Source organism: Podarcis vaucheri (genome assembly GCF_965113315.1).
Source record: "Podarcis vaucheri genome assembly, chromosome: 16".
Taxonomy (NCBI): domain Eukaryota; kingdom Metazoa; phylum Chordata; class Lepidosauria; order Squamata; family Lacertidae; genus Podarcis; species Podarcis vaucheri.
Window position 1 is genome coordinate 39,118,335 of NC_138754.1, and position 13,952 is coordinate 39,132,286.

Below are 13,952 nucleotides of genomic sequence, written 5' to 3' on the forward strand. Positions count from 1 at the left end.
AGATGAGCGCCGCAACCCCAGAGTTGTTCGCGACTGGATAACTGTCAGGGGTCCTTTACCTTTACCTTTTAACTTACAATGGGAAAGTGGAATTAATACCTTTGAATGCCAGTCGTGGGTAGAAGCTACTGCCTTCACGCCCAGTTTATGGGCTGAACCAAGGTATTTTTCTGCCTGAGGATAAGATGGCAGTCCTGTTGGACGGGCAGCTGAATCTTACGTTAACTGTGGTGATGGGATGCTGGAGGGCAGTGAGACTTACCTAGTGGGTGTGTCTCAGGCTGCAGAGCCCACCACTTTGTGTGAAACTGTGTACAATTGAAACACCCCATTCTGTCCCCGCCCAGCCCCCGTTCCACCCTTTTAGTGACATCTTTTATGATGTTTCAGGGTCACTTTAAGGGTCCAGCTCTGTGCATGTGTGCACAATTGTGCACATGTTGGTTGCACCTAAAACGGGGAATGCTTGCTGTTCTGTCCTCCAGCATCTTGATGCCTGAGGCAACTGCTTCATTTGGCCTAATGGTAGGGCTGGCCCTTTCCAGGGGCATCTGTACGGCCACCGTAGGATACAATATGCTAGATTATTATTATTCTATATTTCTTTTTACTCTGCCTTATTCCCTGACGGGACTCAATGAGTCTTTGGTCTGATGCAGCTGCAGGGCTCTTCTGGTCTTAGGAGTTGCTAAGAGGCTCGTTCTTCAGGGTTCAGCTTCTTTTTGGGGGCCTCTAACTGTTAAATCTACACACAGCTTCATGGTTTGCCAGCCCCCAAGTCTTGCACCCTGTTCCACTGCTGGCTAACAAAATACTCAGAGCAGAGACCAAGAGGGAAAAGGCTGAATTGGCAAGATCTCCTGGGCAATTGGTGCCTCACAATATGGACACCCATGCCCTTGACGTCACCCGTGATGTCACCATGACCTTATAAAGTCTGGGCAAAATAACTTAGCCAAAGGATGCTTCAAGGAACAGAGGCAGGTCCCTGGGTGGAAGAGGCAGTGGACCAATAGGGCTGTCCGAGAGAATAACATCAATGTAAACTTCCACCTGCTATCTGGCCATAGGAATAGGACTATTAAGGTAACTCATTTATTGTTTGAAAAATGCATATACCCCAATTGAAATATGTTTCCAAGGTGGCTCATGTGAGGTAGGGGCGAGGTCATTGTTAAGCTCTTATTTAATATACGGCAGGATTAGTTGCTTTATAGGCCCAGAACAAGAGGCTGTTTACTGAAGAACAAGTTAACAAACAAATCCATAGGAAAAGGAAAGTAACTACCAGAGCAAGCTGAAAGGGTAGAGGCTTGGCTCCAACTCATAGTAAAGGGGGACAATGTTTAGGTTTATCACTTCCCAATACTACAATAATCTATTGCACAGAATAAGTTCTTTAAAAGCTGCCTTATACTCATCTAGCCAGAGCCGGCCCTACCATTAGGCTGCCTCAGGCAGCTGGTTTTACGGTTCACAAAAGGGCAGCACATTGTTAGTGGAAGAAGCACTTGTAGGATTTTCTGCCTTGGGTGCAAACTTAACTTGAATGGCTTTGGACACTGTGCACCTTGAATTGGCGTTGTGTGTGTGATTTGTTGCTTCCCTTCAGATGCAGCGCTTATCCTGCATCTACCTCAGGATTGTCTACACTGACCAGTAGCAACTCCCCAGAGTTTCAGGAAGGGGGATTTCATGCAAATCAGGTGCATTTCATGCAAATCAGATTTCATGCAAATCAGGTGCATTACCACCTGGGTGCAGTGACACAGGAAACAGGTGTGACGTCGTCGTATCCTTAAAATAGTCACACCTAGCATTTTCCACAATAAGGCAGAGGTTTACTCTGACAGTATAATTTGCAAGGAGAGAGAGAGATTTAAAGTTGTCTGGAATGTATACTTTCTGCCTTGGAAACCTTGCCCTCCAGTCCTAAATGTGTGTGCCTGCTGATGGATGTTGGGTGATGGAAGAGAACTCTGCACATGCTCAGAGGTGTTTTTCTTCTGACAAGTTTTAAAGCATTTCTCGGGCGCAGGGAAACAATATGTTTCCTGTGAACTCATTTCACCTGCAGTCAATCAGCTTGCTCTCTTCATTGCTCCAACTGTCCGACGACTTTATTTCATTTTTTATAATTTGGTTGCTGTGCAGTTATTGTTGCTTTAATGTTCTCTTTTATTACCTTTGCTTGTTTAGCCTGGTATTTAATTTATGAGAAGCTCCACTCTCAGATCAGCAACCAGATGACGCAGGTGATAAAAAAACTGCTTGTAAAAAAAGAAAGTCAGTCAGTCATCCTGCAGAACCCATGGCTACGAAAACTGTCTCTCTAATTGTATTTCAGATATCCCTACGTTTTTATTTGTCCCCTTCCAGGCAAGGAAAGTATGCCCATTGTTAAGTATCCTAGGACAGTTGACCCTCTTTGGTATGAATGGGATAGGAAGGCCCAGAAATGTGGATTAAGGCACACCGTTTACGCGGTCAATGGCGATCGGTACACTGGCGAATGGCTGGACAACCTAAAACACGGTAAGGACAATCCAGAGCAAGAATAGTAGAATATGTTGCAGGATATTCCAGGCAAAGAAACAGCAGCCTGGAGAGGCCCAGCGATTCCCTCAAATAAAAAAGTCTACAGTTTGTCTGAGACTGCATGCAAGAGGACTTAATGAGTATCCACACAAACTATTTCAGGAGGCTGCTAGGGCACTGGGAGAAAAACACAAGGCTGTTCCTCCATATTTTGCAAATGTAAAAATTAGCCTCAGGTTGGATCCCTCTCCAATGCATGTTGAGGCAAACAGGTCCCTTGTGAGCAGGGGCGGAGGAAGGGGGGTGCGGTGTGGGTGGGTCGCCCCGGATGTCACCACTGGGCGGCACTTACTACGGGGCCTTGCGGCGCGCCCGAGCCACATGTCTCTTCTGGGTGTGACACGGTGGCTTGGGAGCCCGCAGGCTCCGCGCTGCCCCAAACGGTCCGCCTAATGCCTCCCCCTCAGCTGTAGGGCGGTTGAGTGGGGGGAGGCAGGCAGACTCCTCGGAGGCCCCACGGAGCGTCCTGCCCCGGCTGGCCTCGCCCCTTTGCGCAGGGCACAGGTGCCTCCCCAGGAGCCTGATCAGCCTGTTCCGCTGCTGCTTGGGAGAAGACATGGAAAGAGATCAGCCTTTAAATGAGTAAATTTCGTTGTCCCTGAAATAAGTAATTTCGTTGTCCCCGAAGGGGGCAATGACAATAAAGATATTATTATTATTATTATTATTATTATTATTATTAAAGCCAGAGCATGAAAACAACCCCCCTCACTTGCAATCTGCTATTCACAACAGGTCAATTGCTTCTGAAAAAGAGGATGTGATTAACTGCCATGGCTAATAATAATAATAATAATAATAATAATAATAATATTAATAATAATAATTTATTTATACCCTGGCCTTCTGGCTGGGCTTCCCCAGCGACTCTGGGCAGCGTCCAACAAAATACAGTGGTACCTCGGGTTACATACGCTTCAGGTTACAGACTCCGCTAAGCCAGAAATAGTACCTCAGGTTAAGAACTTTGCTTCAGGATGAGAACAGAAATCGTGCTCCGGCAGCGTGGTGGCAGCAGCAGGAGGCCCCATTAGCTAAAGTGGTGCTTCAGGTTAAGAACAGTTTCAGGTTAAGAACGGACCTCCGGAACGAATTAAGTACTTAACCCGAGGTTCCCCTGTATTAAAATACAGTAATGCATCAAACATTAAAAGCTTCCCTAGCTGCTAAGAGACCTAGCAGGGAGTCATCGGCCTTTTTAGCTCTGAGCAAGTGCTGTGGGTGCCGTCCCCGCAAGCAACTTCTCTTCCCTCTCGCTTGCCTCACTCCCCTTTCCTGACTGAGAGGCACACACACCTTGCTTTCCCAAGGGATAGATATAAACAGATCAGTAGAATTGATCTGACCCCTGAAGAGCACATAGAACTGGAAGAGGAAGTGTGGAAGAGAGACGCTCTTCCAACTTCCTCCTTCAGCACTAGGTAACTTTTCGAGAGAGAAAGGTACCGTCAACCACCTTGAGGCCAAGGGGGCAGTAAGATAGGCTCAAAAGCTTAGCAGGTGTCAGGGCAGCGGCTCTCATTTTTCCCCCTCTGGACCACACTTTCAGAATAAAAATTTACTCATGCCACACCAATCTTTTTATTGATAAGATATACCATGGAAAACAAAAAGAAACAACTCTAGCAGTGCTTGATTTATAACACAGAGCACAACTGCATTATAAAATGTTCACGAGACACCCAGAATGTATAAAACATGAATCATTCCCAAAATGCAATTAGAAACGAGCCTCGTACATACATACATACATACATACATTAAATATGTACAAACCTTACGCCAAAGAATAAACGGACATAAATCTGACATCAAGAAACACAAAACAGAGAAACCAGTAGGAGAACACTTCAATCTCCCAGGGCATTCTATACAAGATCTCAAAGTAGCTGTTTTACTACAAAGGAATTTCAGAAATAGACTGGAAAGAGAAGCTGCTGAATTGCAACTCATTACCAAACTTAAAACCATGGAGAGACCTGGTCTGAACAAAGACATTGGATTCTTATCTCATTATACATGACTAAGCCATTTTTCACCTTCTCACCCCTTGCCTTTTCCTGTAAGACCTATTGCAGTCGTTAAGAGTCGTCAACAGGCTCATCTCAGCTATCTGCCAATCTCCCATTCCCACCACCCTTCTGAGTAATTCCCCTCCCCACCTTCTCACTATATAGAAGGATCTGGCAACTTCTGTTTCAGTGTATCTGAAGAAGTGTGCATGCACACGAAAGCTCATACCAAGAACTAACTTAGTTGGTCTTTAAGGTGCTACTGGAAGGTATTTTTTTATTTTGTCAATGAGAGGTGTAAGCTTGCCATATCACTTGCTGATCTCGCTCTCGTTTTGAAAAGATATCTGTCTATATTCTGCAAATAAAGAAAATAGTAAGTTGATGCTGTACTATGCGACACTGGAATTCTTAAATGTTCATTTGCTTGTCCTGGAATCTTCCAGCCACACTTGCCATCCTCTACTGCTGCCACACCAGTGCCGTGCATTGCTCCCGTTGAGAACCCGGTGTCGGGGAAGAAGACCTCAAGGGCGCCATCACACCCCTGGGACACTGCACTGGTGACCCCTTTTCTATGTCCAGAACAGTACAGTGGTACCTCGGGTTAAGAACTTAATTGGTTCTGGAGGTCCCTTCTTAACCTGAAACTGTTCTTAACCTGAAGCACCACTTTAGCTAATGGGGCCGCCCGCTGCCGCCGTGCCACTGGAGCACGATTTCTGTTCTCATCCTGAAGCAAAGTTCTTAACCTGAAGCACTATTTCTGGGTTAGCGGAGTCTGTAACTTGAAGTGTATGTAACCTGAAACGTATGTAACCCGAGGTACCACTATACAGTACAGGGTACCACTGTACAGTACAGCCTTTGTAAATCATTTTTCTTTTTCTTTTTACAATCAAGCGGCATATAAATTTTATGAAATGAATTAATAAATAAATATCATGCAGCGATGTTGAGGACAACCGCCTCTGTAGACAGGCGATTTGGGCTCACAGGAGTCTTTCATGGATTTGCTTCATGCACTTCTCTAAGAACTAGATAACTATTCATTTATCTAGTTTGGAAACGATTGGCTCAAGTAAATTAAAACCATAATGCACGGGCAGTTTTATTGGTCACGAGAGAAAGTCTGTGCTACCGGTTCCTGCCTTTTGTCCCCATGGCCAGGCAAGGGCACCCAGACATGGAAGAGGACAGGGGCCATCTACAGCGGAGACTGGAAATTTGGAAAACGGGATGGATATGGGACATACAGCCTCCCTGATCCCATCACAAAAGACTACAAGAAAGTGTACTCGGGTTGGTGGAAGAATGACAAAATGTGGGTAAGTCGTGCTCTTTTGCAATGGTGTATCCGAATGTATGCCTTTAAAAGTGAGCCAAGGGCCGGAATCTGATCAGCATTAATATCGGAAATAGGGGGTGGGGGTGGAATTGCCAAAGCTCTGAGCTGCTGCATTCTTCTGCCTGTTACAATAGACTCCTGCTGAAATTCACTAAGTGCCTTGTTCCTTTTTCTGAGGTGAAAATTTAAAGCTCTGTTGCCTCCCCCCTTCAAATGGTGTGTGCGCACTGTGTCATGTGATGGATTGTGTGGGGCGCGGCTTAACAACCTCCCCCAATATTTTATTTAAGTTGGCACACCCGCTTTTAATTCCAGGAGCCTCATGGCTTCCTTAATTCTGTTCCCGTCTCTGAGTGTCAGGAAGAGGGCAAGCCATGAGGGGAGTGAACACAGCCAGGGACCTCTGCATACTTTGTCCTCACACTTTGGGAGGTGGTGTGGATTCAGCCCAGAAAGTAGGGGTGGAGGAGAAATTCATAGAATCATAGATGGAAGGCACCCCAAGTTCAATTAGTTCAACCCTCAGCAATGCTGGAATCTCAACTAAAGCATCCTTGGCAGACGACTATCCAACCTCTGCTGGGAAACCTCCCAGGAAAGAGAGTCCAACACCTTCTGAGGGAGCCCACTTCGCTGCTGAATGGCTCTTACCATCGGAAAGTTCATAGAATCATAGAGTTGGAAGAGACCACAAGGGCCATCGAGTCCAACCCCCTGCTAAGCAGGAAACACCATCAGAGCACTCCTGACATATGGTTGTCAAGCCTCTGCTTAAAGACCTCCAAAGTAGGAGACTCCACCACACTCCTTGGCAGCAAATTCCACTGTCGAACAGCTCTTACTGTCAGGAAGTTCTTCCTAATGTTTAGGTGGAATCTTCTTTCTTGTAGTTTGGATCCATTGCTCCGTGTCCGCTTCTCTGGAGCAGCAGAAAACAACCTTTCTCCCTCTTCTATGTGACATCCTTTTATATATTTGAACATGGCTATCATATCACCCCTTAACCTCCTCTTCTCCAGGCTAAACATGCCCAGCTCCCTTAGCCGTTCCTCATAAGGCATCGTTTCCAGGCCTTTGACCATTTTGGTTGCCCTCCTCTGGACACATTCCAGTTTGTCAGTGTCCTTCTTGAACTGTGGTGCCCAGAACTGGACACAGTACTCCAGGTGAGGTCTGACCAGAGCAGAATAAATACAGTGGCACTATTACTTCCCTTGATCTAGATGCTATACTCCTATTGATGCAGCCCAGAATTGCATTGGCTTTTTTAGCTGCCGTGTCACACTGTTGGCTCATGTCAAGTTTGTGGTCAACCAAGACTCCTAGATCCTTTTCACATGTACTGCTCTCAAGCCAGGTATCCCCCATCTTGTATTTGTGCCTCTCATTTTTTTTGCCCAAGTGCAATACTTTACATTTCTCCCTGTTAAAATTCATCTTGTTTGTTTTTGCCCAGTTCTCTAATCTGTCAAGGTCGTTTTGAAGTGTGATCCTGTCCTCTGGGGTGTTAGCCACCCCTCCCAGTTTGGTGTCATCTGCAAATTTGATCAGGATGCCCTTGAGTCCATCATCCAAGTCGTTGATAAAGATGTTGAATAAGACTTGAATAAGTTCTTCCTGGTGTTTAGTCAGAATCTCCTTTCATGGAACTTGAAGCCTTTGGTTTCGGTCCTAGCCTCTGGAACAGGGCAGCCATTTAGATATAATAATAATAATAATAATAATAATAATAATAATAATAATAATAATAATAATATTTTTATTTATATCCCGCCCTCCCCAGCCGAAGCCAGGCTGAGGGCGGCCAACAACAATAAAATAATACAACATTCTATGTGAAGAAGGCCATCCCATCTCCTCTCAGCCTCCTCTTTTCCAGGCTAAACAGACCCAGCTCCTTCAACCATTCCTCATGAGACTTGATTTCCAGACCCCTGATCACCCTCCTCTGCATACGTTCCATCTTGTCAGTATCCTCCTTCAACTGTGGTGCTCAGAAATTCAAACCATTTCGGATTTAAAGGTGAACCCAGCTAGCTTGCACTTTCCAAAACAATTTGTTGAACCGCAACCCAGGCATCCTTCAAAATCTGCACTTCCCCTAAGGTTGCAGTGCAGTTCCCCAGCCCAATAGTGTCCACAAACACACATATACCGTATTTTTTGCTCTATAAGATGCACCAGACCACAAGACGCACCTAGTTTTTAGAGGAGGAAAACAAGAAAAAAAATATTCTGAATCTCAGAAGCCAGAACAGCAAGAGGGATCGCTGCGCAGTGAAAGCAGCGATCCCTCTTGCTGTTCTGGCTTCTGGGATAACTGCGCAGCCTGCATTCGCTCCATAAGACGCACACACATTTCCCCTTACTTTTTAGGAGGGAAAAAGTGAGTCTTATAGAGCAAAAAATACGGTACTTGTGTGCGTAAAGATGTGTCTATTGGTGAAGACAGCATTATAGCAAGGAAAAAATATCTGTTAGACAAACTTGCATACAAAAAGGTGAGTTTTATGAGCTGGGAGAAAACAAAAATTGACAGATTTGTCCTGCTTCCAGAAGTGGGGCGGGGAGCAAATCAAATGGGCATCAGCAACAAGTTTTGACTTTTTAAAGAAAGTTAAAAATTTTAAAGAGAAAGCTTGCTGTTGTGATCATCCACATGAATATCTTTTGATTTTAGGGATACGGAATAAAATTTTACTCAGATATGGAGTATTACGAAGGGGAATGGGCTGTTGGGAAGAGAAGCGGCTGGGGCCGGATGTACTACAAGGACGGCTCCATCTATGAAGGCCAGTGGTCTGAGGACAAGCCAAGTGGGCAAGGCATGTTCCGCTTGAGTAAGTACCGCCCTGCTGCATCCATGATCCTTGAGAGGTCTGGTCCTCTATGCCTTTGGGCAGTGGTTAGAACGGGCCCCAGCCCTTCCCACCCCCCAGAACAGAACTTGGGGCACGTTAAGGCTGGCCAGATGGTGCCACCGCCGACATTCTCAGCTCTCTTTGCTCGGATAGACTGCTGCCGCCGCTGCTGCTCAAAAGGTGCCCTGCGCAGTGACAACAACACAACGGCTTGTTGCTGTCTGTGCCACATATCTCCATTTACCCTGCCTCAGCGCACACCAGTAGTCTTTTGAAGACTTAATGGGTTTTAGTGGTTTCAAGAACAGGGCCCCTGCGCACAGAAGCAAAAATCACATAAGTTGGGAGCACCCTGGAGGATGCGCAGAAAAGTGGGGCCGATGGCTGTGCTACCCCGCACATCAGTGTAAAAAACAACAACCACAACCCTGCTGAGCCCCCACTCTCTTTGGGGCTTCCTCCACCCTCACTGACACCCTCTTGTGGCTCTGGGGAAATTTATGTTTAAGTTTCCTGTCCCCACGTGTATATGCAGTCACATGTGTGTCGATCAAACGTCAGTGGGAGACACCCGTAAAACCCAAACTCTCCTTGCCATGCCATTCTGGCTAAGGCTCTGATGGGAGAACTTTTCCAGTCTGGGGGCCACACTACCCCCCTTCTGGGTGGCATCCTGAGGGTCACAGGGCAAAGTGGGCGGAGCGGCAAATGTAAGTTTTTGCCTTTGCACAGTAGGCCAGTTTCTCCAACTGCTCTTCCGTCCAGGGAGGCCGGAGTTCATGGATGTATTCCAGCCAGGCAAAAATGTTTTGGGCCAGTGAGAGGGCAAGGCCTGGGGAGAATCCCAAGGGCAAGAGATCAAGGCCTGGAGAGGCGCATTGGTCTCCTGGGCCAGAGGTTGCAAGCCCCGCGCTACCTCCTTGAAAGCATGCCGTGCTTGGCTGAGCCAAGGTGGTGTTGGGGTTAGCAGGCTGGACTAATTAGAGCCATCAAGACCTGGGGTCAAATCCCCCTAAGTCATAACAAAGGTAGCTTGGGACCTCTGGGTCGATTGCTCCTTCTCATCTTAACCCCATCTCTCAGGGTTGTTGTGCAGGTAGAATGTGGGACAGACCCATATATGCTTTACTGACCTCCGGAGAGGAAAGGGAGGATTAAAATGTTCTTTAAAATTATTATTGTGCCATGCTGAGCAATCACATAATTTACTGCTGTTTTAATAGCTGGCGGTATGTTTACACGAACTGTTAAAGCAACAGTTTGGTAGCCCTGCCCAGGTTATGTCGAGGGCAGGTACACTTAATTACACTGGTGTCCAGGATCTGTTTGTATCTAACTTCCAGCATCAGGAAATTGGTGAGATTTAGAGTCTTGGTGGTTATCTAGAAATGTCTTTAGTTTCTAAAAGGACAGGTAATGACTGTGCCGTGACAGATTTCAAGAGGATTCAGACTTGATATCACTTTACCTGAAGGTGACACTTCCTCAGCAGAGGTGCAAATTCACTTTGCATGTGCTCAGAGGTGCTCTTGTTGTAATATCACCTATTCCAATACTGAGGCGAGGCATTGAAAAGAAGATTATGGGGTTAAAATTAATACCTGCTGGGATGTTCTGGGTGTTACGAATATGATGGATTTTAAATCACCACTGCCGCCACCACCACAAATTGAATAATTGGTCCTCCAGAGACATTGCCCAATTGATCATGAACTGGCTGGATTTTTCCTAAGGGTAAAATTAGCTAATTAATAGATTATTATTTTCCTGCACCTGCGGGTTTAATATAGTCAGCCCTGTAACTGGAAATTTTGCAAGGCAGGGGGTAAATGCGCTTTCTGTTAGGTTCGCGATGGACAACCATCCAAGATCAAATAGCTGGTACTGGCTGCTTGCCCAGAAAGGGTAAACTGAAACGTAGGATTCGTGCAGTTTTGCTGGCTCCTCCCTTTCTTGCGAAAGGATTTAAGAGAGTTAACCACAGCATCCAAACAGTGAAGGGCACAGCTTGGTGGGGCCCTTGCGACGGACATGTGCTGCCCCATTGATGGAATTCCTTCCCCAGATAAATTTACCTGGCACCCACATGAATATATTTTCAGTATCAGGCAAATGCTTTTCTTTCTCCACCCTTAATGTTTTCATAAACTGTCTTGGAAGCATCACCAAAGAGCAGTATATGAATCCTTCTGAATAAGCAAAGAGGGAGGGAGCTCCTGCTCTCTAGTCTGTTCTCAGAACTGCCCCATCCAGAATTCCACCATACCTAGGAGCTTGTGAGCAAAAGGGCTTCTCTACAGTCCGAGTTGCCTCCTGACCATTGAGTCAGAAGCAGGTTCCGTTCTGTCCATTTCAGCGGGGTATTTACTTCCAAGAAAAAAGCACACCAAGAACTCAGGCCGACAGGGCCCTGTTTCGATGTAATCACCTTCATCAGCTAATTTTTAAAGGATTGTGTAAGTTTGAAGACTTTTGGATAAATATATCCTGTTACGTATTTTCCACATTTCTCAGGGATAACAACTACATGTGGGTAGATCAACGTGTATCTTGAGCTTTTCTGTGCGTTTTCAATTTGGAAGCCAGGCATGGAGTGCTTCAGGGGCAAAGTCTACAGCCACAATGACCTGCCCCAGTATGGGGGGTGGGCAAACTAGACCATGATAGAACCATTTATTAGGAGACGCTACGGGGCCTTGTGAAAACACAAGCCAGCTTCTCTCTCTCTCTCTCTCTCTCTCTCTCTCTCTCTGTGTGTGTGTGTGTGAATCCCACAAAAATCTGTGTCAATTGCAGAAAATGAAAACCGGTATGAAGGCTCCTGGAAGGACGGGAAGAGGCACGGTCCAGGAAAGTTCATCTACTTGGACACGGGGCAACTTTATGAAGGCTACTGGGTGGCAGACATTCCCCGTTGCGGAACCATGATTGATTTTGGCCGCGACGAAGCCCCTGCACCAACTCAGTATCCCATCCCAAAGGTAATCTCTAGGTTACAGGCTCCCCGCAGGCCCAAAGGCCAAAACGCGCGTAAGGGTGGGTTCCACTGTCTCTTCCTGCAAGCCAACACCTGACCAGAGAGGGAAGAGCAATTTTGGTCTGTGCTCCAGCTCCCCCAGGACTTGCCCACCTCCGCTCCCTTGGCCTCTTAAGCATGGAGAGTGCAAATAGCTGGATGTGGGGAAGCTGTTCTGGTGAAGGGCAGTGGACCCACAGGAAAAGTCAGCTGATGGTGGGAGCCAAAAGCAGGCTGGGTCAGAAGCAAAGTAGATGGGAGTCTGCAGCCAGGTAGGGCAGGATGATCCAAAGGGAGCAGAGAAGCAGCTTTTTCTAAACAAACTAATTGTCTTTTCCAATCTATTGATTTTAAAAAAAAACAAAGATCAGAATCTGATGCTTATTCGTGTAATAATCTTATGTAAATCACTTTGTGAGACAGTATATAAGTGCTGTAAATGAATGAAGGAATGAAGTGGGGAAAGACCCATCCATTCGTTTCTATGGCAACAGAACTCACTTTTTAAAGATGCGAATGGGGGATACTTACCTGTGAGCACCTAAGGCCACTACCTTAACAAAAGAACTGGGCTGTCCAGTGCAGCAAGCGTCCTCCTATAGATTCTAGCCTCCCACAGGCATGGAAGGGACCCACAGGAGTCATCCTGACTGACCCCCAAAAAACTGTAACAATCTCTATGTGTGTGTGAAAGACAGGGAGAGTGTGCTGTAACTCTGTGTGGTGCATGTGTTTGTGTTAGTAACAATGGGGTGAGGTGGGGAAATAGAGGGGTGTGCATTTTTTTCTCCTTTTGCTGTGTGTGTGTGTGTTTTATTGCTATTTTGCCACACCCGCTTTTGCTCTACAAACCATTGCCATGCAGCTCCCAGAAGGTGGCCAGTTTTCAGTCTGGCCTTGTGGCTGAAACTGATTCCCCATCCCTGGAATGGGGCTTAAAAGGCTATGTGGGGAGCTGGAAGGTTGCCAGTTTAAGTATTGACCAGGAGGACTTGCAGTGCTTCCATAGGCTAGCCCCTCTTTCTTCCCCTGGCATTTCCCACCCTCATTCTGTTTGAAGAGCAGTAAGAGGACTGTCCTGTATTTGGAGTTATCCTCTGTTTGAAGGGTTGCTCAGTCTGAGTCCAGTTTAAAGGCAGAAAGTACGATGGAGCCCCAGGGTCCCATCAGCAGAGAGCAGACTGGTCCGCGTCTCCCAGCCTCTGCCTTCCTCACTATGCAGAAAGGCACAGCTATTTCTATTTAGAGTGCAGTAATTATTTTATTACTGTGGCCTAATTATTTTATTTTATTTTATTATTTCAGTAGTAATTATTTTTTTACTGTGGTCTAAACCACAGAGCCTAGGGCTTGCTGATCAGAAGGTCGGCGGTTCAAATCCCCACGACGGGCTGAGCTCCTGTTGCTCGGTCCCAGCTCCTGCCAACCTAGCAGTTCGAAAGCACGTCGGGAAGGTAAACAGCATTTCCGTGTGCTGCTCTGGTTCGCCAGAATCGGCTTAGTCATGCTGGCCACATGACTCAGAAGCTGTACACTGGCTCTCTCGGCCAATGAAGTGAGATGAGCGCCACAACCCCAGAGTCGTCCGCGACTGGACTTAACAGTCAGGGGTCCCTTTACCTTTACCTAATTATTTCAAAGTTGGCACCTGTATATTTAAATTAGCATATGAAAATTTTATGCAAATCTGTCTCCTTTTTGTTTGTTTTTTGGCACTGTATTAAATTGCAAAAACCCCCTACAAAACGCATGTTTCTTTCAGGTTGAACTAGCGGACCCAGAGGGTGTGTTGGAAAATGCTATTGTGTTGCTAGAAAATGCTGAAGAAGCGAATTCTCAGCCTCAGAAGGAACGATGACGGCTGACAATCCTGCCCTCCAAAGCTGGGGTTCCTTCCTGTTGAAGGCTGAGCAGCAATGTACAAAGAGTTCTTTCCCAAGAGATTCCCAAGTATTCCCATTGTGATCCCTTCTCTGTCCCGGTTATGCAAGAGCCCCTTTGCTCGCTAGTTTAGCAGCTGCAGCAACACAGAGGGAAGAGGGACATGGTAGAGACCTTGTGAGTTCAAAAACACAAGATACCGCACATTTCTTTGCAAGTTGCTTACTCTGGGTTCT

General features: G+C 46.3%; 2 protein-coding genes across 3 annotated transcripts in view; one reads left to right on the forward strand and one right to left on the reverse strand.

Moving 5' to 3' along the window:
- The first annotated feature begins 927 nt into the window (after nucleotides 1-927).
- Nucleotides 928-13,933, forward strand: MORN3 (MORN repeat containing 3). Its single transcript, XM_082204187.1, has 6 exons — nucleotides 928-1,086; nucleotides 2,380-2,535; nucleotides 5,781-5,938; nucleotides 8,639-8,798; nucleotides 11,616-11,800; nucleotides 13,598-13,933. Exons 2-6 carry the CDS (start codon nucleotides 2,391-2,393, stop codon nucleotides 13,691-13,693), a joined length of 744 nt encoding a protein of 247 aa, XP_082060313.1. The 5' UTR covers nucleotides 928-1,086; nucleotides 2,380-2,390; the 3' UTR covers nucleotides 13,694-13,933.
- The window catches only part of LOC309521550 (calcium release-activated calcium channel protein 1), a 41,634-nt gene continuing 32,632 nt past the window's right edge, over nucleotides 4,951-13,952 (reverse strand). The window contains exon 3 of one of the 2 annotated variants that reach the window (XR_014214703.1): nucleotides 4,951-4,968. The gene's annotated coding sequence lies outside the window, so the exon portion shown is untranslated. Of the gene's footprint in view, nucleotides 4,969-5,349; nucleotides 5,415-13,952 lie in introns of those variants that run through there. The other variant, XR_014214704.1, reaches the window with a different exon arrangement.